The sequence below is a fragment of the Cynoglossus semilaevis genome, chromosome 5 (genome assembly GCF_000523025.1).
Source record: "Cynoglossus semilaevis isolate Cse_v1.0 chromosome 5, Cse_v1.0, whole genome shotgun sequence".
NCBI classification, from domain to species: domain Eukaryota; kingdom Metazoa; phylum Chordata; class Actinopteri; order Pleuronectiformes; family Cynoglossidae; genus Cynoglossus; species Cynoglossus semilaevis.
The window spans coordinates 3,517,805-3,542,698 of NC_024311.1; the positions used below are offsets into that span (position 1 = coordinate 3,517,805).

General features: G+C 40.0%; 2 protein-coding genes across 3 annotated transcripts; one reads left to right on the forward strand and one right to left on the reverse strand.

The window, feature by feature from the left end:
• Positions 1-6,197: 6,197 nt before the first annotated feature.
• LOC103378662 (proteoglycan 4) lies at positions 6,198-12,350 on the reverse strand. Its single transcript, XM_008309943.3, has 3 exons — positions 12,210-12,350; positions 11,988-12,103; positions 6,198-8,496 (listed from the first exon to the last, which is right to left on the reverse strand). Exon 3 carries the CDS (start codon positions 8,485-8,487, stop codon positions 6,802-6,804), a length of 1,686 nt encoding a protein of 561 aa, XP_008308165.1. The 5' UTR covers positions 8,488-8,496; positions 11,988-12,103; positions 12,210-12,350; the 3' UTR covers positions 6,198-6,801.
• Positions 12,351-14,339: 1,989 nt separating this feature from the next.
• Positions 14,340-23,586, forward strand: dync1li2 (dynein, cytoplasmic 1, light intermediate chain 2). Of its 2 annotated transcripts, none has more exons than XM_008309942.3 (13): positions 14,340-14,512; positions 15,271-15,344; positions 15,699-15,815; positions 15,967-16,197; positions 18,336-18,493; positions 19,189-19,282; positions 19,533-19,668; positions 19,799-19,910; positions 20,004-20,063; positions 20,368-20,412; positions 20,529-20,646; positions 20,953-21,081; positions 22,061-23,586. In XM_008309942.3, the coding sequence occupies exons 1-13, from the start codon at positions 14,427-14,429 to the stop codon at positions 22,075-22,077; spliced, it is 1,377 nt and encodes a 458-aa protein (XP_008308164.1). In that variant the 5' UTR covers positions 14,340-14,426; the 3' UTR covers positions 22,078-23,586. The 2 variants fall into 2 exon arrangements, with proteins under 2 accessions (XP_008308164.1, XP_008308163.1); XM_008309941.3 differs by having other exon boundaries at positions 14,341-14,512; positions 22,056-22,212.
• Positions 23,587-24,894: the final 1,308 nt, after the last annotated feature.

The following is a 24,894-nucleotide window of genomic DNA, read 5'->3' on the forward strand; positions in this document are numbered from 1 at the left end:
TAACACAAAGAGAATGAGCAGCTGGAAAGTGCTCATTCAGCACAGCAGTTGCATCAGCAATGCGCGTGCGTGTGTGTGTGTGTGGGGGGGCTGAGTGTGTGTGTGTGCACATGTGTAGGGTTAAGAGTGATTGGATCTCCGAGCAGACAAAGGGGAATCAGCACTCCTCTCAGCATCCATTAGACCAACCCTGTGGATCAATATTGATTCCTTCTACCACCAAGCTCCAACTAATAGGCTTCTGCCGGCTACTCATGCAATGGCGGCATTAGGGGTGGATGGATTTTTGGGAGGGAGGGTACACAACAGAGAGAAGGAAGATATAGATGACCGTTCGTTTAAGAGGTTAAAGAGATTTCTACATCTACGGGCGTGGACAAACAAGTCACAATAAAAAAAATGGAGGTAAAACTCCGCTGAAATATAAAGTGGAGGTAGACGTTAGTAAAGATGGAATATGATGATGTCATCAGAGCATAAAGGAGATTAGACTTTTTATTTCACGTCATGCATTCGAGTCAGGAACTTTTCTCTTTTCCCGGATGCTAGCATGCGTTCTAGCAGAAAAGGAGGCGACGTCTTTATGTAGTCATCTCAACGGAAGCGTGGAAGTTAATGAGTGATGTTAGCTGTCAATCAATAAAATAGGGGGTGAATATAATGTTTAGCTGGGACAATACAGGACCTGGTTTGAAGTTACCAGGTGGAAGTAAAAAAAAAAAAATGAGCCAAGCTACCTTATTGGTCCAGATTGCTGACTGTTACAGTATGGATGATAACCAGTGATGTAAATGCTAGTTAGCGTCAGCAGCCACTGGCAGCTCTTTTTATGATGGCATGAGTTATACATGAGACGCTATGATTCATAATGCAAAACACACTTCCTGCATTGCCGTCCACTCCGGCTGCACCGAATTGTAAAGAATTTCTCGATCAGGAATGAAAGTGCGTATTGTATTCCTTCAGTAAACTGGAGGTTGATTTGGTGTGATTGACACGTGAATGTCGATTCATCATTACTGGCTACACAGCTATCGACAAAAGTTACATCCAGGGCTGTAACTTCAATTACTTCCATTAGTTTGTCAAATTAATCCGATTAAATTCTTTGAATTACTTCACGTCAACTGTCTAGACTGATCAGGTTTGATGTTTGAGATCAAAAATCCTCGTCCAGATGCTGTCCTTCATGTCCTTCCTGCACAGACATGGACACCTGGTCTGTGGTGTTTTTCAGTCTGTACTGCTGCCGTGACATCCCATAACTGCTCCAATTATATTCATCAATTTGCAATGGTTGATCAGCTGTGGCTGTGATTGGGCCGCCTGACTCCTGTTAGCCACTGAGTCATTTCAATTGGCAAAGTAAATCTGCAGAAAAATCTAATATACAAAAAAAAACAAAAAAAACAAAAAACGGCGTTTCTGAAAAAAAAAAAAAAAAAAAAAAAACGGCGTTTCTGAGCGGTCTTTAAAACTCTGGGAGCCACAGTATGGCTGACCTGCAGATAAGGCATGTGTGTTCACTCATGGTAAACATTGCATCAGCTTAGATTATCTCACAGTTGGTCCAGTGAAGGATTCGATTCCCTCAGTCTTGAAAAAAAAAAACCCAACTTGAATACGTTCCCTTTGCCGTGATGTCGCTCTTGTTTATTTCACGTGCACATTTGATTCCACTATTATTTTTTACTGGCCTGACGCAGGGACAGGCTAATGCTAATGCCACTGCAGAGGTTGAACTCTGACGACAGCTGTGAGGCTGCATGTCTTGACTGTTTAACTCTCGATAACTAATGTTCTCTCCTCACTTTAACTTTAACTAAGATTGTTAAAAATTACCCGGTCCCAGGAAGTTGTGTTTTTTGGTTGTGTTTGTATTTCTGGCTATGGGCAGGAAAGTAAAACACTCACGTTATTAAAATGAATTCTTAGTATAGACCAGCGCTGTCAAACTCATTTTGGTTCACGGGCTGCATACAACCAAATTAAATGTCAAATGGGCCGGACCAGTTCAATCATGACATAATCACCTATAGATAACAAAAAATCTGTCTTTTTCCCCTTTGTTTTCATTCAAAAAAGTATTGATAAATCATCATATTTAACGAAATATAATTTTAATAAACATTTCCTGAACATGAAGTGTTTGTGTATTTTTTATTTTATTTTCAAAATTCATCAAACGGGCTATATTGAAACCTCAACTGGAATGGTTTTGGCCCGCGGGCCGTATGTTTTGACACCTCTGGTATAGACACAAGAAAAAAGAGATAGCGATAGTAGGGCATTGTAGTATTTTAAACATGAAATCTAATGTTATTTGAAAAAAAAAACAAGTCTATGCATATATACATATATATGTACTGTATGTATGTACACATATATATATGTATGTATATATATTTATATATATATGTTTAAAAAAATTCTAAACTCTGATCCTGTTAAGAGGAAAAAGTAAAGCTAAAGAACAACTGTAGTTGAGGGGACAGTTATATTTGAAACTGGAAGCCCGAGTGTTAAGTATTTATTGATGTTTTAAATCCAGTAAGACGGCACCTAATTTTCCACCAGTCTGCATTCTTAGGAATGAACTTACCAAAATCGCTGAGTTTCCAACTTTCGTTGGTTTCTTCAATAATTACAGTGTGCAACCACTGCCAATGCAACGCCTGCAAAACACAGCTCATTCTGAGGGATGGCATGGCAAGAAAAAAAAAAAAAATTGTGTCGAGTCACGGCCTGTGTGCAGATCATCTGCAGTGGCAGCCGCTGGTGATGTCACTGTAGGTTTATAACGCTCACTGGCTGTAGAAATATCAAACGTTTTTCCTTGTATTATTTATCAACGTGTGACTTCACCAAATCATCTATTACTTAATGTCTCACAGCAGAGTTTTTTTCTTTCTCCCCCTTTCCACTCCCTTCTCATCCCATTTCTCTACACTTACATATTACCAATCTGTCAGCTATTACAATTTCTGGATGTACTGCTAAAGGTTAGCGTCAGCAGTGACACCGACATTTCTGAGCTCTGCCGAGAAGAGAACAGCTGATATTTGTCCGTCTGGTGATTTAACTCTCTTTGGATTTGAATCACGTTTTTCTTGGCTTTCCTGAGGCCGTCAGTGGTGGACAGATCAGGCCTGAAGACAAGTCTTCCTACAGGGGGAGAAAGCTTAGCTTTGTGTGAGGGGCTGCATATAGAGAACATAGTGTTAGGGGTAACTAGGCAGTGCAGCTGCCTTTTCACAACTATGCAACATTAAGGCAGTGTTTAAATCAATACCTAAAAGACAGGGAGCCTGTTCTCCTGCAGCAGCAGCAGCAGCAGCAGCACATAAAGGGGAAAAAAAAGGCCCTGGAGCGGGATGATGTTAAAGGGATGTAAAATACGACTGCATGGACGACATTCAAATGATAACTTTGGAGAGAGTTGAAAAGTTGAACAGAGAAAATACAGCGACGTCACTCCGTCTGGACATCTGCCAGTGTCAGGTGTTTCGGTGCCAAGATGACTTTTTGAAGGAGGACATCATACAGTTTAGAACTTTAAATGCTAGCATTGATACGTATACAATAATAAAGAAAACGTCAGAGGTGCTAGATCGACTCTCAGTGAAGTTGATTACATACAGTGGTGTGTACGAATCGGAGCAACTGTTCCATTGACCCTTCATTTCTTTTGCGTTATATTAAAAATACAAATAAATTAAAATCAAATTAAATATGAATAAAAGTCATTATTTATATTTAACTGTCTTCACTCGGTGGTGACTTTATACTCAAGTACCTGATCCAATATTGACATTGTTATTCATTATTAATAAGATATAAACCCACCCTAACTTGAACCCATCGGTCCCTCTGACAGCACACCTAACAACTGTCTTGCTGTTAATAGCTGTAATTTTTTTTTCTTGCTCTTCTTTTATCCATCTATACACCACATGAACGACTTTGGTGATGTAGCCATCTTTAAATAAGGCAAAGATCCCCCCGTACGCTGAAATTGCCATAAAAACATAGCTGCTAGCAAAGGAAAAGAAAAGTTCCTGTGCAACCTCTAAAGAGCGATACCTTCAAAAAAAAAAAAAAAAATGACTTTAGGAGCTTGGACTGTTGCTGTGAAGACGACTTTAAAAAACTGTAAACACAGTACGTATAGATATAGGAGAAATACTCCTGCCTACTCAAAGTTTTCCCAGCACATTGAAACCCATGTCACATTTTATCTGTAAATCATTAGGCGAGCGAACAAAGCCTTATGCAAAGAATTCTGTGTGTGTATGTGCATGCGATCGTGTGTGTGTGTGTGTGAGAGAGAGAGCGGTAAGTCAATTCTGCTGGCCTCTCAAACCCACATTCCATTAATAAAATGTCCAAAGCTGGAGTATTTTCTCAAGGATCCAGAGATGCTGGTATGTGGATGGACCTATTATGGAGCTCCTTCTGCGGGATGTTTCCTTTATCTGTGTATGATCTCCTCTCATGACCTGACCTCTGGTCCAGGAGCTATTTCAAGGTTGGCTGACCGTACTCCCTCTCACACGCACACGTATGCACACACACAAATTCCTCACATGTGCACACAACAGATGCCCTTCAGGACCATCTGAATCACTTTGCTACCTCCTGCTAATGTGCATTAGCGCCCGTACGCCAAAGACACTATAGTCTCTGGCATTAGTGTGAGCCATAGGCTCACATTCTACATGGAGACACTAGGTTAGAGTCAAAACATGTTTTCCCCCTACCATGGAGCGGCCATCTTCACCCGCTGTAACACCACTGCATGTCTGGTGTCATCGTGTGAAATACTGCAGCTCACTGACGTGTTCTTGTCATCTCTACAGCATTAATGAGTTATCTTCTTGAACGTCTCCCTGACGGTGTCACCGACGTGATGGTACAGGCTAACGCTGTGGTGAATGTGTGTTTTCTGATCTGGGGATTTGGATAAACAAACCAGGAAGAGTATAAAGTTTTAGATCCAACATGGCAGACGTCATGTGTTTCCAGTGGAGACTTTAAAAACAGAGGGTTTACATCTTACCGTACAAGGAGGTGACATGTATCCCTCTCCAAAGTATTAATATCCAAATGGGTAGAAGAACGTAGAGTAACTTTCAGTTTAATTTGTTGGTGAAAAATTATTATAATTGTTCACGGAAGCTAACAAAAACAAGACTGGCTTCTGATGGAGTTTAAATTTGAAGTGATTAGAAGTGAAGTAAAAATGTATACACTTTTTACTGTACTGAGTACAAATTATAAAGTATTCGAGTTACAGGTACTTCTAATAGGAAGTAAAACTTTAGCCTATCACCTAGATCAGCGGTGTAGATCGTGAGCTTCCAGTAAATCCCATCGTGCAAAATCATTAAAATTAAGAGGTAAAATACGAATACAATTCAATCGTGTGTACTAGTGATCAGATACTGTAAGAATTTCATAATATTGTACCATAGAGCTAATAAAAATTGAATCAGTGTCCCAGCGTATAATGTATTAGGTATATAAAATGTTAGTTTATATGTGTAAATACTGCATATATTTAACATTTTTAATGTCACTAGATCACTCTTAGCTCTCAAGCTAAGTGTTCTCATCCCTAACCTAGAGTCTAACACATGCTGTATATATCAGTAAAGACACAAATACTACTATAATGTACTGATACGACAACAATATATATATATATTATATTTTATCAATTGAATTCGTATACACTTATAATCTTGGTTTTCGGGGAAAGACTATTTGGCAACATGATTTTTTTATTTCAACTTGCTTCAAAAATAAAGAAAAACAGGTTATCCATCAACTTAATGCATTTCTCTGCATGCAGTAACACATGCAGTATTTGTCCCGGCAGGACGTGAAGTACTCCGTACTCCGTGGCAGCATCTGTGTTTGTCTGGATAAAAATACCTGTAAAGTAACCAGTGACCTGGAGGCCATTGATCTTGGTGTAAGTGAATAATCAGCCAAAGTCCCGGCCACTGGAGCTGATACAGAAATACCTGACAATAAACAGACGCTTGAAAGATTTTTTTTTTCTCTCCGTTTCCATTCACTCTGATGGGAAATGTGCCTGATGTGAAGTGGCAACTTTGGTGCAAAAAAAGACACCGAGCTGCTGATAGTCACACATCTGCTGCTGTCAGAAAAAAAAAAAAGTAACATCGACGTAGACGATAACAAACTCTCCTTTATTCTCTATTTGCAACATTTTAAAATAACAGCACTCACAGGTTCCGTTATTAAAAAAAGACCGAAACTTTGAATGTGGTTTTTCTTCGTGTCAGTATTAGAAAGGTTATATGAAAGTCATACTCAGGTTACATGATGGATGTTGTTCCGAAACAACTTTGTTAAAGCCACTGGGCTCACACACACACACACACACACATGTACACGCACACTGGGACAGATGGTTTCATTCCATTCATTTATATTATCTATGGACTGTCTTGTTCTGTTGAGCTCTCTACTCTGCACCTACACCACCCCACGTCTTCACCTCCGATGCGCTCTCTTCTACTGTATCTCTTACTTTCTGCCTGTTCTCTCTCTCTCTCTCTCTCTCTCTCTCTCTTTCTCTCTCTCTATACTAAAGTGACACCAAATCATTTTGTTTATTTAAAGGCAACACCTTTTTTTTTTTTTTCACCACCGAAAACACTGCTGTGGTTTCGGCCTTTTTTTCCGAGATCCTAGCTGCATTTATGATACCGTGATGGGCCTTTTCTGCACCACAGGAAGATTGACACCGACTGTAATGATTGTTGCTCTTCACACTGACAGGGTGACCTCAGTGCCCGGGCTCTCCACCATGTCGTCAGGAACCTCCTGGACGTCTTTTTTCAGTTCACAGTCACTCAGCTTGGCGGGCTTCTCTGTCGGCTCCTCTTTGCCGTTCACACAGCCCTGTGTCTCTGTGACAGGTGAAACTGTGCAATCTCCGTTCACAGCTGGAGCGGCGTCCACGTCTGCTACGTCTGCCGGAGCGAACGCACTCCCCGTATCTCCGTTCTCCATCTTGCTCTGGACCTCAACCTCCGGAAGAGGGACCTCCTCCGCAGACGCTTCGGGTGCGTGCTCAGCTTCGTCGTTTAGACTGGAGGCAGACACAGACTCCGAGATGACGATCTCAGGAGCGAGTGCTGCCGCTTTAGGCTCCAAGGCCTCAGACGCCGGTGCCTCCACAGTTTCATCATGTCCACCAGACTCTATTCCCGCCACAACTGGCTCAGGCTCAACTTCTTCTGGTTGGTTCTCCGGTACTGCCTCAGGTTCAGGGGATTGTTCTTGTTGCAGCTCTGGTTCAGACGCTTGTAAAGAATCAGACTCTGGTTCTTGCACCACATCCACATCGGCTACTTTCTCTTGTTCAGGAAGCGGCTCAGGTTTTAGATCGGGCTCAGATGATTCCACAGACTCTGGTTCTGGTTCTTGCACCAGATCGGACTCAGGTTCTTTCTGTGGTTCTGGCGTAGAAGGTTCTGCTGACTCTTGCTCTGGTTCCTGTAATTGTTCTGACACTGGAGCTTGCTCTGGTTTTTGTTCTGGCTCAGATTCCACTGGCTCTGGAGCAGGTTCTTGCTCCATCCTTGGCTCAGGGATAGTTTCTGGTTCTGGAGCTTGTTCCGATACCGGCTCAGGAATAGTTTCTGGTTCTGGAGCTTGTTCCAATACCGGCTCTACAGTTGGTTTCACTGTCTCGTCCACAGTTAATTCGGGGACAACAGGCGTTTCGGAGACGGGCTCCGGCTCAATTTTCTCAGGTTCAATGCACACGGGAGAAACTGCAGCAACGTCTTCAGGCTCAACTGATTCAGCGGCTCCTGCAGGTTTATCTTCGACTGCTGGAAGAGGCGATTCCTCCATAACTTGTTCCTTCTCCTCTGTTACCAGAACGGGTTTTTCAGGAGCCGACTCTGTGGTTGCGACCGTTTCTTCCACGACTGCTGAGGGAGCTAACACTTCAGGTTCCGTTGCTTTTGGAACAGACTCCTCTGCCTTGACAACATCTTCTTCCACTGCTGCAGTAACCGGTTCTGCTGCTACTGGATCAGATTCCTCTTTCACTACAACTGGTTCCTCTGCAACAACAGTTGCCTCTTTTGCTGCTGCAGCGAGTTCTCCTGATACCGGAGCTGCTTCCTCAACAGCAGGAGGTTTATCCTCGACTACAGCAGGTTCGTCGTTTGCAGCATCAGCTGCTGCTTTTACTGTTTGAACAGCGTCCTCTGGACCTACAGTGGACGCTTCTTCTGGAGGCCCCGAACCGGTCTCTTCCGGAGCTTTAGCAGCCTCAGCCGCCGCCTCTGCAGGTGGCGCTGCGTCGTCTTTGGCCACACTGTCGGCCTCTGCTTTTCCATCTTTCTCTTTAGCAGTCACTGCTGCCACCTCTTCCTTGTTGGCCTTTGGGTCACTCACGTCATATGTCTTCTTCTTTCTGCTAACTTTGCCTCCCATGATGTCTCCCTGCAACATCGAGAGAATGATTAAAAAATAAATATCAATTCACCTGACCAACATTCCAATGTATGTTTTGTTCCATCTCATTCACCGAAAATGGTAAAACATAATTGAATGATCCTCAAGACTTTGCCAGATGACCATAATCATGTCTCTACTTCCCTTTCTGGTGATTCTCTGGACTGCAGTAAAAATTCACAAGAAAAATATGCTGTCTCTGCATCACCAAGGCTCTGCTCAGTGTCACGTGTGTAACGTCAAAGCACGTGATTGACGTGTGACTATTTGTCTGTAAACAAACAACCAGAGATCCTATATATATATATATATATATATATATATATCTATAGATAAATAGATATATATATACATAACACTTCTCTTCACATTGGTTATATAAGGGGTAATATAAGTTATATGTTATATAAGCTATAGGGGACATTTAATGTTAAACATAACTGGACAGGAACCACATTTTTTCGTTAGTTAATTCATTAACAAGAATCGCCATAAAAACCGCCTTCATGTCTCCAGTCCTTTTTTTTTTTTTGATTTTCTGTGCCAACTATTTATCAAGAGTTTAAATCGTATCTATATGAATCGCATGACACTGTCGCAGCCAAAGAGGAAGATCCAGTGATTACCACAGACTGCCACTTCCTGTTAATGAGAACAGAACAGGGAACTGGGGGAAATCACTGCATTCTAATTATTTTTACTGCACTGGTTGTATTCGATTTGGGCCAGGACAATAAGCAACAACTGCTGGCCCTAACAAAACTCTACCTCAGGAATGGACACTGCTATTTTTGAATAAAATATTAAACAGTTGCATAATGTTTTAACTATCTTTAACACTGGTTTTTTTGTTTGTTTGTTTAATATAACATTGTGTCATTTTAGTGATATTTGATCCCATTTCAAGGGAAGTAGATGATGAAGAGACCGTCTAGGAGGAAGAGGCCGCGGGGCCACTACGTTAGCAAACGTCCAAACACAGTCCTGTATGAGATGGTTCAACTGGATGCTCTGTTTGCACATTCAAACAATCTTGTAACACTTAACATCGGACTTTAGATGCTAAGTGTTACGTAACCTCATTTCTGCAAAAAAAAACAGACATACTGTGCTGTACGTAGCAGAGGTGTGGACTCGAGTCACATGACTTGGAGTCGAGTCATCAATTATATGAAGGTGGACTCGACTTGACAACATGTAAAGAGACTTGCAACTCGACTTGGACTTTAACATCAATGACTCGTGACTTCACTTGGACTCGAGCCCTTTGACTCGACAAGACTTGATACTTTCTCCAAAACCCAAAGTCATCTGTGTAAATATATTAGTATTTTGTTTAAAAGGACTCGAAACAAAAACTTAAGGACTTGGGACTTGGGACTTGACACTTTTTAGTCTTGACTTGGACTCGACTCGGACTTTGCCTGTCTTGACTTGAGACTTAACTCGGACTTGAGTGCAAAGACTTGAGACTTACTTATGACTTGCAAAGCAACGACTTGGTCCCACCTCTGGTACATAGTCATGTCTTTAACCAGTGAAACTCTACAGGTTTGGTTATCGCCTGTTACTGTACTGTAGGTCATGTGTTTGGGACATGACCCTTAAACAACAATTAACAATTGTTAATATTGTACACTAGGTAAGTGTCAAATCATATAATCAATAATAGAACATAATAGAAAACCTACTGTACAAGGCAGTTGAACACTTCAGCTGCCGATATACGACAAGTACTTTCCATAGTAACTTCATTAGCCTGAGGGCAAGGTCAGTCTAAGCAAATACAATCACATTTGGTTTCTCCCCATCAGGGGTCGCCACAGTGGGTCATCCACACAGAGACACCAGATGCTGTTCTTGACACTACCCTCCCATTTCTCTGGGTCTGGAATGGTCAGGAGACGCTCTAAGTGCAGATGGGTGAAAACGCAGACCCTCAGGGTAAAAGACAACTCCCTGTGCAGTGACTTAAAACCAAGCTGCGAGGCCGTTCTGAACTACTCAGGGTGGATGGGAATCCTCAGGGGGTAAAGGTACAATCAATCTGGGAACTGTCCATAGTGCTGCAGTGGAGTCATCAAGACAGAATGTATTGCACAAGAGCCTGGGATCAGATACTTTTAACCCTATGGAGGATTTACTCTTTTTTAAGCTGTATAAAAACGGTACCAGAAAACCTAAATCCTCCAGATAGAAACATATTTTCTGCTTTTCTATTGGCACATGGCCAATCCATCTCCTTGCCTGAAAACGTATCAGGATGTAGAATTCGCAGCATAATGTATCTTTGAAAAAAGAAATGCAGTTAATATGATTTTTTTAAAGCTTTGAATAGGGTTCAAACTACATTATTTTTGCTGTCAGTTTAAGTCATTTACTCTAATTTAGACACGGTGACTTGATGCCCACATTTGTACAAAATGTAGACTGACAACTACATGCTCTGATTAAAAATGGAGCTCTTGAAATCTAAACGTTTTTTCCAGACCACCTCCATCAGTGTTACATTATTATACATGTAAGTACAATTGCAATGATATGATTATTTCATTTAAATCCGTATTCATATATAACCACTAAGCTTTTTTTCACACCTTTTTTTTCTATCATTATTAAGCCCTTATTCAATGTATTTATTTTCTGCACATCAAACAAATAAAAAAAATACGCTCTTTTTTAAGAAAAAACCATCATGGTTTTGTTACTTTGCTACATTTTTTGCCAGCAAGAAAAGGAAGAAAGATCACAAAGAGGACTGGTACTACACATGAGGCACAATCATGGCTTCTTGCCCACAGTGAATTGATGAAGGAGAACAGAGACATGAGGCACCGGCAACATGTGCCGACCACTAACAAAGGATGGTGAGCACCACCACCACCACCAGCAGCAGCAGCAGCAGCAGCAGCAGCTGCTTATGCTTAATACACCATCTAACTACAACACCGGTCAGGGCCACTACAGGCTACCATACATGGTAATTACACTGCTCTGCACTGTTATACACTCTGGACACGAACACTTGAGATAAAAGCTGCCTCCATCCCCCCATTTCATTTCATCCCACCCACAGTATGGGCTCCTCTCTCCCTGCTGCTGCCCCTGCACATTCTCTCTCGGCAGTGTCACAAAAATGGTGTAAAAACACATCTACACAATGACAGGCTATTTTACAACTGCAACAATGTTACCCGTTTTTTTTTTCATGACGTAAAAAAATCGAAGGAACTGATGATTGAATTGTACGGCAGGAGGTGCATCAAGTAGGCAAGAGGAAATAAAGGATCATCTTTTACAAAAGTAAAATTTCTTTTGTTACATGTTGAATTGAACAGAACAGTAGGTCATCTGCTGCACAAAGCCATTATTATTTCACTCAATCTCTCCATTACTTTCAATTCTCTCTTTTTTTTCCCTCGGTAATTTCTCTCTTTCTCTTTCTTGGATTTTTTTTTTTTCTTGGTTACGTTACTGACCTGTATTCCTGTGACACAGTGATTGAAGTCGGACCAGAGCTCAGCTCCAAGCGGGATGTGGTGATAATGGAGAGACAGCTGCAGATTCCTCCCCTCCTTCTCTTTAGAGGTGCAGTCTGGAAAAAAAAGGGGGCTGTTGCAACAAAGCAGTGAGTATGTGTGAGTGTGTGTGTGTGTGTGTGTGTGTGTGAGTGTGAGTGAGTGAGTGTATGTCCCTCTCACAGTTGACTCCACAGTCCCTACGAGCACCACTATCAGACTCCACAGCCAACCCCAGCAGCAACAGCAGAGCACAGACTGCAGGCTGGACCCTCCCAGTCTCAGACCCCTCCTCTGCAGGACACACCCTCTGCACTGCACACAGTCAGAGCTGATAATGAGAGGATGTAGCATACACACCAGGAGTGGGTACCGAGATCTGAGAGGCAGGTGTGCATGTAAAAAACGCCACAACATTTCTAGTCAGATGTTACCAAACGTGTAGCCATCCTTTTGGAAAACTGTTAGACTGTCTTGTTTTGTTTTGACAATAACATAACGGTTAGCCAATCTTTTATATTTTGACATAAACTTTTATTAATCGTAATTTCCCTCTCTGATTGTATGGAGGCTACATTTTAGTTTTGTTTCAAATGTGTGCTGTTATGTGCTAAACTTAAGCCTTAGTTTTGGTTTATGTTTGCTATGTCAATGCTATTTTGGATATATTTGGGCAACCATTAAACCATTTCTCAAATCACTTATGGATGTTATCTCTAATTTCTTTTTCTTGGCTATGCCTCATATCTTTCTAATAATCCGTATTTCATATTGACAGTAAGATAAAACGTAAAAATCGAAATGATTGAATTGTTTAATAGTACATTTAAATCATTTGTTTTGTGCAACTGACGCGTTGTATTATTTTGGAGATAGCGCCCTCTGCTGTTGGAAGAGCTGATAACGCAAGTAAACGCTGTCAGCTCTTGCAACAGCCTTAATCTAACTGGTATTTCCGCACTGTAATGCTTTAGCATAAATCCGGCACAAACATAACTCTATAGATAATGTCATTGAAATAGAAAATACATTTTTATATAAGTGAAGTTATAAGATTAGGCACGTTTTACTGATTTTATTTATTTATTGTGTTCAGTTTCAAATACTTTGGCACATGCTGTTTCCTATGTATCTATTAAAAGGATTTAAAAAAAACTTTTAAAAAAATAACAAGCAGACCATTATAGTTATAAAATGGTGAAAATTAGTTTCACATGATGCAAAAGAGCTGGAATGCACTCCCATGAGTATAAACCCCATTCCAGTTATTCAGTCACACACACACACACTATACACAGCCATAGAGAGACCTTGGAAAAGAATGTGGCAGTAGCTGAAGCTCATTTGTCTGCAAGACTGACACAAAGCTAAAGAAATTTAGAAAACAGGTGCTGAGACCACAAACAGCCACAGAGCGAAACATCCCAACAGTAGAGTGAGCGCGTGTAGGAATGTGTGTTAAATTGTTCTGCTGGTTTTGAATTTACAGGGTTAAGACAAGTCTGTGTGGATCATAAATACCAGAAAAAATGATTTAATAACACACTTTTTTATTACTTAACAATGAAAGTGATAACAAAGTTTAAAGTATGACAATGAAATTTAAATAGATTATTAAACAGACTAAAACCAAATTTCAAAAGGATAGCATTATTATCTTTTGTTAAAAAAAGCCTACCTATTTTTAAAATTCTAAAAACAAAGAGAATATTGCACAACAATGGCAGTAAGGAAACAAATACTACAGTAAGATTTCACAGATGTTATATTCAAAAATAGCACCACCTACTGGAGATTTGCTATAACCCATAATACATGGTCATGAGTTTCCCAAACCTTAGCATACATGTCAAAACAAAAATTCACTCTGTTCACATTATAATTAAATGTGAAGTTGTTGCTTTCTCCTTTATAAATGTATTCAGGGGTAAAAGTGCAATTTGATTTGAAGACTTGGTTTGTTTCATAAGTCAATACAAGGCAATTTTAGTAAAATAAAAATAAAGGCAGAATGTACACCTGGACAAATCATGGACTCTTTCTCTTTGTCTCTTTGATTACCATTATCTTTTTGAAATGACATCATTTATTGGCACATGGCCAGAGGTATGGTGTTATTGTTCCGCAAACATGTTAAACACATGCCTGGTCAACAATAAAAGTTTACTGACAAAAATGTAAATGTGTTGTTTTGGTGTCTAGTTTATCACTTTACAATTAACTTCTTTATTTGCTTATTTATTTCTATTGCGGTAACTCGACGTGGGCGATGTACCGGTCGATAAATGCAACGCACCCTTGGCTGCTATAGTGAAGCAGGCGGTGCTATTGGTGCCGGCCAACAGCAGCAGCAGTAGGAGCAGTAGGGCCTCGCCTTTGTGGTCGTGGAAAAGAGAGAAGATGGCTCCTGTTTTAGAGAAACAACTCTCGGGCGCAGCCGAGGCAGGGAACGACAACGCCGAAGACGAAGAAGGACAGAACCTCTGGCAAGTCATGCTTCTCTTTCAATGACTCCATGCGTGATGAGATCTTTCATGGCCAGAGAACAGTGGCCAGTTCTGCTTTGTCACTGCCGGTTGGTGGCTGTCAAACACCGGCCCGGCTAACAGGCTAGCAGGAGTCACATCATCATAGCGGATCTGGCGCCCTGAATGCTAAGCTAATGTTGGCTGCGTTAGCCGCTAACTGAGTTGCCTATGCTTATTATCGTAATGAGACTGGTAAAAACTGGTTTTCACGAACGGAATGAGTGTTCTCTAAATGACACACAACTTTAAGGGAGCAATTTACTGTCACATGAGCATTTGCAGTATCTGAACAACAAAGTACCTCCAGCTAACAGAAACATTAACGTCAGTGTTGTGCTAACACCAAGTTATTAGGTGTCAAGAAAAGTATTGAAACTGTAGTTGACGCCTTCAGACTACGGCATATACGGTTACGTTGCTCAAGCGTTACACAATGTAATAAGGTACACACTAAGTCAGTTTAATGTATCCATATGAAACCTCCGTTTTCAATGATTACTTAGCATTTCCTGTTTTTTGTTTTGTTTTGTTTTTTTTGTCGCCCCTTTACATGTTAATGGGTCAATGCAAAGCTCAGTAGTCTGGAGATTATATCTAAAGTTGTCTGAGCACTTAAGTGTTTTGTAAGCAGCCAGACATTGTGTTCTGCTGTCATTGTGCTTCAACTAAACATAACTTTATTTCCTTTTTTGCTTTGTTTCTCCTGCATTCTGTAGGTCCTCAATATTAAGTGAAGTATCAACTAGATCAAGTTCAAAGTTGCCATCAGGAAAAAATATCCTGGTTTTTGGTATGTATTACAGCCACAAGTGTGAAGATGTATGACCCCACCCTAATGTTATAACAAGGCAACCCTACATGAAATTGTTTCTATTTATTGTATTATTTGATGAACAATAACTTAAATGACTTCTAAGCCATAAAATCTCTGAGTAATTTACCATAAACATATACATAAAGGAGTAAAGACATTTAATTTACTTCCATCTGTCTATCTTTTTGATGATAGCAGTCTATCGAGTAATGTATAGCAAACAAACTCATCAACACAAAGTGTATAAATATATTTAGAAATTTATATTTAGTAGACATAAAATTAAATTCTGTCACTGATTTTTTTTAAACGTTGTACCATCTTCTACAGGTGAGGATGGATCGGGGAAAACGACACTCATGGCCAAACTTCAAGGAGCAGAACACAACAAGAAAGGGCGGGGACTGGAGTACCAGTACATAAATGTCCATGATGAGGACAGAGATGGTAGGTTCATCTGTTACAGATGTCTGCTGAAGTAGACTTTCCGATTGACAGCATCTTCATTCATCTGTTACAGATGTCTGCTGAAGTCCGATTGACAGCATCTTGTCAGAGTAATTGTGCTGCTCATACATGATTGCGTTTCCCTTCGCAGACCTCACTCGCTGTAATGTGTGGATTCTGGATGGAGACGTTTACCACAAAGGCCTACTCAAGTTTGCTGTTTCAGCTCAGTCACTACCTGACTGTCTAGCTCTATTTGTTGCGGATATGTCACGACCCTGGACTATAATGGAGTCACTACAGAAGTGGGCCAGCGTGCTGCGTGACCATGTGGACAAGCTTAAAATCCCCCATGAGAAGATGAGAGAGATGGAGCAGAAAAGTGAGTGACTGTGCATTTTCTTCACATAAGTTACAGTCTAAAATGTATGTTTTGGATTATTGTTGACCCACTGACCAAAAATTATCCTTTGTCACATGTGAAAAGCTCTTTCTTCTTCGTTTGCCATAAACAAATACGATCAGCTTCTTGCTTCGAAGATTAACCGCAAAGCATTTTATTTAATTACAGCTCTACATCAATAAATAACACTATTGGGCAGCTGCCCTGTTTCACTGTGACTCATCATAATACAACTCAGTGTTGAACCCCTTCATTTCGTCAGTTTCTATTACAAGACAAAAAAAAATTTATAGTAGTTTTTGATTGGATTTGATATAATCCCTCAATACACAAATCAATTCTGACTTGTATGCACTGTCTTGGTGTTCATGTTGTTTTGACCTTGTTAAAATAAGGCAATTGTAACCACAAGAGTCATTACCCCTTAATGGTTGGTCAAAGTGACTCATGTGATGCCTTGAGCTGAGTGAAAACAATCTTTGTTTTCTTTAACTGTAAATCCTTTTTTAATGAGAAACTAAGTTCTTGATTTGTGTTTTATTAGGTTGTACTTCTGAAATGAAACAATGTTTTGGCCTTTAAATCATCATTAGCACCAGACCTTACTGAGTGGCTGCTGGTAGATAGATGTTTCTACATGATAACCAGTGAGGCCAATGATACGGCACTGTTTGCTGTAGCTGGAGGCATGTTCAGGGAGTTCGTGCATGTGATTCAGTTGATGTTGTTCTCTTGTTAATTTTAGATCTTGCTCATCTCTAACGTATGAACAGATCTTTTACGTCTGTGGACGTTAACGCTCTTATGACAACCCACAGGGTTGTACGAAAAGTTCACGAACTGCCGTTTTGTGGTCCGTGGTCACGATTTTTACACAGTGTATTGCTAGCTGATGTTCTGAATATGATGACTATGTAACAGTTGAGTGTTGTGTTGATATTCAAACATTATGACAAGTGGCGACAAGTATTTTGGGAGCTGGCGGTCATGAAAATCAAGGCCGGGTGATGACTTCACACATGAGTTGTAAATTAAAACACTTTATTAGTGATTTCAATTTTATAGTTAAGCCTTTTTTAATCCTAATTAATTAAGTTTTATATTAATATATGTCTAGTTTGGTGATTTTGTATTGTAAAAATACTGATCATTTAGATAATAAAGCCTCTTCCACTCCATAAGTCAAGACCAGGTTATGTCCTCATAACACTGGTGACACCACAGATTATCTATTTGGGGATGTGAGTGTGTGAGTGAGGAAAGCAGGCAGAGTGATGGTCTGAGAGTGTGTGGCCAACTTTTTTTTTTTTTTGTCTGTGGAGTCTTGCAGTCTTCTTGCATCATGGTTCCCTCCCCTTCAACGTCAGGGGAAAGGAAGAGGCTTTAGAGAGTGGGCAGGACATTCTGGCTGCTGCTCCTCTGCTGTAACTGAAGTAGGTTGGCTGATGGGTTGTCAAGTTACAGACTCAGCCTACTTCTATCAACATCGTGCAGAGAATTCACATAGTGTTTAGTAGTGGAGAAATTGAAATTTTTTGCCCAAATCCAATTTTATCTTTTGTTTTAATATTTTTCTCTCTCCGAGTCTCTAAGAGGAGGGACGTTGAGGCAGGATTTGACTTTGTCGCAGCCCACACACTCAATCCTACGTGTAAAAAGAAAGCAAGCTCCAAACAGAAAACTCTATCTTTTTTTTTTTTTGGCCGCCTTCAACTGCATTCCTGAAGATCCTGAGGAAGTAGGCCTTCCTGCATTCTCTGGTCTCAGTTGAAAGTTATTTATAAATGTATGTTATTATATATTAAGTAGCCTTTGGAGAGAACACTAGCGATAGTGCATTTGACGTATCTGTGTTTCACTTTTATCTATGTCTATGGCCTATTTATTAACACCTGGTGAAGCTGCCAGCATTTTTCTTTTCAAAAGACATTTAAACAAAACACTCGCTTCAACTATTATGTTGTGGAACAGGTTACTAAATAGACAACGGCATTCTGTTTTTTTAAGGTGGTTTGACATTTGAATTCTGATACATTTTTTAAAAACTTTCTTCAAACTGGTTTGGCTCACCTGTTTTGTACCTTTATTAATATCTGATTTTTTTTTTCCCCCTCAAGTTGTAAAAGACTTCCAGGAGTACAGTGCACCCGAAGATGCAGCCACATCCCCACAGAGACGAGCTCCAACTGGGGAAGAAGAGGCCGTTGTGCTTCCACTTGGTGACAACACACTAACCAACAATCTGGGCATTCCAGTGCTAATAGTTTGCACAAAGGTAAATACTGTCAGCAGTGAGTGAAGTATGTTGTGTGTTCATACGTTTGACAGAAAGTATGGCTGTTTTTTTTTTGTTTTTGTTTTTGTTTGTGTTGAAGTGCATTTACACCTTTGCCACCTGAGAGCCTCTTCATCTTATTTATTTCCAAAACTAACCAGTTGATGGAACATCAAATTGACACATCGAGCTTTGTATTATTCCATTTTCTTTTTTTTTTTTTTTTTCAAAGTTGCTTTTGCCAAGCTAAACCCAATAAAACAAAGTGTTGTCCCGTGGTGATTTTAAAGCTTAATGAACACACTGCCTTTTTGGCCGCCTGTGTTTCTGGCTACACTGTGTCAATATGATTAGTGACCGAGCCTAAAGTTAGAAATCACCAGTGAGGGTCTTGGCTCCAACGGATCCAACTTCAGTCTTTCTGAATGGAATTTAAAATTACTTCCCTTACTGTATTTGCATAGGTTTTCTCCAAGTACTTCAGTTTTCTCCCAGTTCAAAAACATGTGAGACTAGTTGGATTGAATGAGGTTGAGTGTGAATGGGTGTTTGTTTTGTATGTGTCATGAACTGTACTGTATGAACAGTCTGCATATAATGCAGCCAATTCATTTCAAATTTTTTGATGTGATGTGTTTATTTTCATGGTGAACATTCAGTTTCACCTCCTCACCTCTCCACATTTCATTTCCCAGTGTGATGCAGTCAGCGTACTAGAGAAAGAACACGATTACAGAGAGGAGCACTTTGATTTCATCCAGTCAAACCTGCGACGGTTCTGTTTAAACTGTATCCTTTTTGGATTCTGCATTTCATCTACAATCATGCTTTGTATACAGTACAAATATAAATCTAAATAAGTGAATGGTAACCAATTAAACTGACAGGTGAAATCTCTCAATCTTTCTTCTTTTGCACAGAGAAAAAAAACCCAAACAATTTAGCTTTTTTATTCTTTTATTTTATCTTCTATTTATATCTTCTATTTTTGCCTTTTGTGCATCTCTTTCGATGTTTGTGCCTTGACCAAAGATATCAGATGGAGCCGGTCTGATCTATACTTCAGTCAAAGAGGAGAAAAACATGGATCTGCTTTATAAATACATAGTACATAAGATTTATGACTTCCAGTTCACCGCGCCTGCTATTGTGGTGGAGAAAGATGCAGTTTTCATGTATGTTAGCCAAGCACTTTATCATTAACTTCTCTGTCTGTTATAGTTGTAATGTTTTAGAATAAATAGAAATTCTGTGTAATGATAATGTTTTCTGCAGTCACTGGTACTAACAGTGTGTCCTCTTTAGCCCATCTGGATGGGATAATGAGAAGAAAATCAGCTTTTTGCATGAAAGCTTGACAACAGTCAGACCTGAAGATCCTTTTGAAGATTTTATTACAAAGCCTCCTGTTCGAAAGGTAACACTCTCTAATGACTTTTGTGACGATTGCTGCCCTCAACACCATATAATCTGGTCATTTTAATGGCGTCATTTCTGCTCTTATCTGTAGCTGGTTCACGACAAAGAGATCCATGCAGAGGATGAGCAGGTTTTCCTGATGAAGCAGCAGGTATGTGTTGCTTTCTTCTAACACTGGATTACATAAGTTCAACTGTAAAACAAATGTCTTTTTTTTTTTTGCCCTGAGTCACATCTCAAACTTCCTCATTACTTTCCTACGCTTCCTATTTTGCTGAAATTGTGCCTGTCAAGCTTCCTCTTTTTGCTTCTCCCCTCTCATTTTGTTTCCGTAAATATAAAGATGAGAAATAGAAAATAAGTAAATGTGATATGTTTGTTTTTCGCATTTGTTCACCTAATTTACCCATTTTGTTCACCCTAATCTAATCTCTCTAAACGTCTCTTCTTTTTAGTCTTTATTGGCGAAGCAGCCGGCAACCCCAACAAGAGGAGCCACAGTGAGTGCTTTTAAACCATCTAAAAATGTTATTTCATTAGTTAATATTTACACCATTCCATGTCTGAATATTTAAAATTTCCTTTCTAATTGATTTTTGTGCTCACGCTGTTACAGGAGTCTCCTGGAAGACCGTCTTCAGTGTCGCCCAGACCCACCGTTCGTCCAGGGCAACCAACAGTGACCAGCAGCTCACCAATGGCTGCTGTCAAAAAGCCTGACCCTAACATGAAAGGTAGGACACTATCTTATGATATCAAACCTTTTCTAAAAAAAAAACACACAAGTGATTCCGGTTATGTGTCTTTTGTTTCTGATATGTCGGGAAATACTGCCCTCTGGTGGCAACAACTGTAATAATGCAGGACATTTGAGCTTATGACAAGTTTTGAGCAAAAGTTGATCAATATTATTGAAACTTTATTTATTGGTATATATTAAATTAATATAACTACTTTTATTGTGTTTTCCATGGAGGATTGGCTTTGCTGTCACCTCTTGGTGCATTGTACTTAAACCTGTGTGTTTTATTGTCCTGCAGCAGGGGCTGCTAATGAAGGAGTGCTGGCTAGCTTCTTCAACAGTCTGTTGAGTAAAAAGACCGGATCCCCCGGAAGCCCAGGAAGTGGAGCAGTTGGAGCTGGAGTCCAAGGATCGGCCAAGAAAACAGGTAACATTTTTTATTTCTGCCCTCCTCACGAACACAGGCTGCATGATGTCACACTTTCTTCCTTCCAGGCTGAACAGTGAGACTCGGGTCATTTAGGGTTAGAGCCTTTTTTGGTTAATAGAGGTTGTGGACCACTATCCTGTCTGCAGTTTTATCTCTGTAGCAGGAAAACCACAGTTAAACAAGAGGAAGTTCTTTGACTGAACTTCTCTCTTCAGAGGAAGCCTGTGACAGGCCTGTATGCCCCCCCCCTTTCTCCTCCCACACATCTCTCATCACAACTCTCATTAATATAACGTCACTAACTTCACTCCATATTACTGTACTATTGTCCTGCAATGTGAAGTTATGTTTTATTACAGGAACTAAAGATGTTTTGCTTGTGCTTTTTTTTTTGGATGAGCATGTTTTCTTGCACAGTTTTATTAATAATAATTAAATCAGTACTTATTGCAAGTTGTGCTTTTTGGCATAATGTAAATAACATTAGCTGGTGCCACTAATACTAAAAGTAAAAAGACAGTCTAGTTATATAGTTTGTGCACTGTGTCAGAGTTCCACGGTATATGACACATGCCTCTTATGTAATAAAATAATGAGACCAGTGTGACCTTTGACACTTAAAAAGCACATTTTGTGTTTTCTTTGCCACTTTTATTTTATCACTCAACTTAGTAAGACAAGGAGTGAAAACATTTTAGGCCTTTGATTAAAAGAGAACAAATTCGAACACTGACAAAGTTAACTTTCAGAAAACACAGTCGTGCAGCGTCTCTGTGTCTCGGCTGAAAGAACAATGCATGCATGCACCACGCTTTTTGTCTGATGATGAGTTTGGCATGGTTTTGGTTTTAACTCATAACTCATAACCAACATCCATCTGTCTGCTTGCTGGCCGTATGAAAGTGTAATTCGTACACACGCACAGACACTACAGGAGATTACTGTTGGACTTTGTCTCCCATTTTCCCAAGGGCAGAAGCCGGGTTTGACTGACGTGCAGGCGGAGTTGGACAGGATGACTCGCAAGCAAGACCCTGTGGTTTCAGCGAACAATGTACCGCCACCGACAGAGAACGAAGCATGAAGGCAACAGCATAAAAAAAAAAAAACAAACTGCATCAACCACTGTATAACTACTCTGGAAAAATTACATGTACGTCTGAGTGTTAAACGAAATTGACCAAATTCAAAAACGCCTCCATATCAGTCAGCAGCACAAAGTGGCTTCGCCAAAATACAGGTTTCAGATGCTATCAGATATTTTTGGGGTTGTGGTGAGATGAGAAGAGAGGTGACAGAGATTGAAGTATTGATTACGTAAGTGCTAAAGGCTTGGCTCTGTTTCTCTGCTGTCTTCTAAATGTTATTTTGTGGGGAAAAGTCAGATGACAGAATTGTGTGCACACTCCTTGGGCATCCAACCCGACGTGCTGGTCTACTCCCACCCCCCAGTTCGTGGGGTGCGTTATGTTCTTTTCATGAATTAAATGAGCGGGAAAAACACTGGACCCGTCGGATGTGGTTCAGACGATTAGATGGAAGGAATTTGGTTGCGATTGGAAAGTTATTTAAACTGCGTATATGTTCAGTGATAAAAGAATTAAAATATTTGTTCTAGCGTGTACAAAAAAATATGGGATAAAACTCTGGTGTATTTATACAAGATTCCATTTTATTTTATCCATCAGTATAAGGAAACATGGATTTACATCACACGACGTGTAAAAATGCCACTGAGGTCTTGACACTAATATGAAAGTACTACAAGCTGACAGCGTATCACATCATTTCCCTTGTCATCTTGAAGGATTCTGTAAATACGGAACACAAAAAAATCTATTCAGGTTAACTTTAATTTTGTACAGAATGCATTTCTTTCTAATTTTGGAGAAAAGAAAAACAAAACGCTTTTTGACTGGATGTTGACAGGCTTAAAGGCTGCAGCAGGATCTCTTCTTTAGCTACGGAATATGTGTATTTGGAGAGGGCAGCATCTTTCCTACTATAACGCCTAAGTGCCTCGCAGTTAGCTGTTAGTGTCATAGTAGAGGTGCTGGTCTGCATTAGAAGAAAGGCACTGTAGCACGGTTCAAGGATACGTTTTTGTCCAGTTTGTTGTCATCCAAATAATTTATTTCATTTTGCTTTTTTTTGTTTTGTTTTGTTTGTTTGTGTACAACAAGCCTGTGGTCACTGTTAATACTTACGGAAACTACATTTCTGTGGCCTTGTCTGTAGATTGAATGCCTTGAGACAAACTGTAACGGCTGCTGATGTTGTCGAGAAACCAGACGATGGAACTCTGTGTTCCCCCCCCCCAACGACCAACACTTACTGTGGTTAAATTGAACCTGTCGCTCCTGCAGCCAAAACACTTCAACTGACTGTGGTGTAGTCCGGTCAGTGTAGTGTTATTTCAGTGTTTGACAGCACTGTGCTCCTCCAGTTTGATATGTTATATTCTCGCTTTACTTTGCATGTCCATTAAAACAGTTAAAACATTCCCAGTTTCTACTTGAAGTAGTTGGTAGAAACATCCCATTAGGAATACCCCATGAGGTTTCTTATCTTTAGATGATGGTGTTTGCCTTTGAGGTACAGCTGTCGGTCGCAGCCTGGCTCTCATGCCTTCTCAGAAATACTCCTGATTCATTTAGATCCTAACGAGTAGCTTGACCTTGTCTTATATCGCTTTTTTTACTTTTTATTTGTCATGAACTAACATTTCACATTATCTGTAACAACTCCGATCGCACGCCGCTAGCATCTGAATTGAACTTAAGTCTGCGATTTAAAGTCAACATGCAAGGCCTAGCGTAATCACGTATACGTGGTAGTACATGTGGAGCGTTCACATGTTAGTGCAACAAAAATCACAAGGAAATGTGTAGTGACCTGAAACATGGAACCAAAGATGCACATTAGTCACTGTTTTGGTTTTTTTTTTTTTTTTAGCTGTTAATCATCCACGAGAATAACTAGTGGCTGTTGTTTACTTTTCCATGGAGCACTTGAATTCCACATTTCATGCTTACCATAAATTTCCTACCTCCCCATAAAATGCCTTAGTCCACGCAGTGTTTGGCTTCTCAGAAGTGTAAAGGCCGACTTTGTGAGCTATGAGTTTTCTAAACCTGGATTGAGATACAATAAAATTGGGGTTGCTATTGTATTTTCAAACGCATACTCTGCGAGAGAGTAACCACGCAGGAATGTCGTTGTTTATTCTACTTCCAGCATGATTTAATTTGTCTGAAATGATTGGCCTCTGTTATCTACTCACAATTAAACTAAAGCTCTTTTTTTTCCCTCTCTCTTTTTATTGTATAAACGGTGTGTTGCCTAAGAAGATTAAGCACAAATTTAGTAAAGACAACAGCTCCTCCACATTTTATTATAAGCACTTTTCTAGGAACAGTTTTTGTCAATTCCTCAATGTTCAGTTTAAGATACAGATAGTTTTTTTTTTTGCTGCTTAGCATTTTTTTTTTGATAGAAATTACTGTAGAAGGTAATATAGGTAATGTAACGGCTGCTATTTTATAAATACCGCCCCCTGTGGTTCAGTATGGAATAATTGTCCTGTGAATTCCTTATCATTATGCATTTCTTTTCCTGATGAAACACTTGTCCACAGGGTTGTCCCCTTGTCCATGAAATATCCTCCTGTTTTTATTCATCTGTAGTTTTGCCGGCAGACATTCATTTTGAAATGTCAGACAAACTGCTGATTCATCCAAATGAATCCTAACCACAGAGTAATTTGTGACAGAGCTGAGTGGAATGAAGTGCTCTCAAACTGCTGGGTTT

Excerpts from the sequence above, each read along its gene's own strand:
- dync1li2 (XM_008309941.3), top strand. The coding sequence starts at position 14,427 with ATGGCTCCTGTTTTAGAGAAACAACTCTCGGGCGCAGCCGAGGCAGGG. Across the intron at positions 16,198-18,335 it reads GAGAGAGATGGAGCAGAAAA|TTGTAAAAGACTTCCAGGAG; the intron begins GTGAGTGACTGT and ends TTCCCCCTCAAG. Across the intron at positions 19,911-20,003 it reads CAAAGCCTCCTGTTCGAAAG|CTGGTTCACGACAAAGAGAT; the intron begins GTAACACTCTCT and ends TCTTATCTGTAG.
- LOC103378662 (XM_008309943.3), bottom strand. The coding sequence starts at position 8,487 with ATGGGAGGCAAAGTTAGCAGAAAGAAGAAGACATATGACGTGAGTGAC.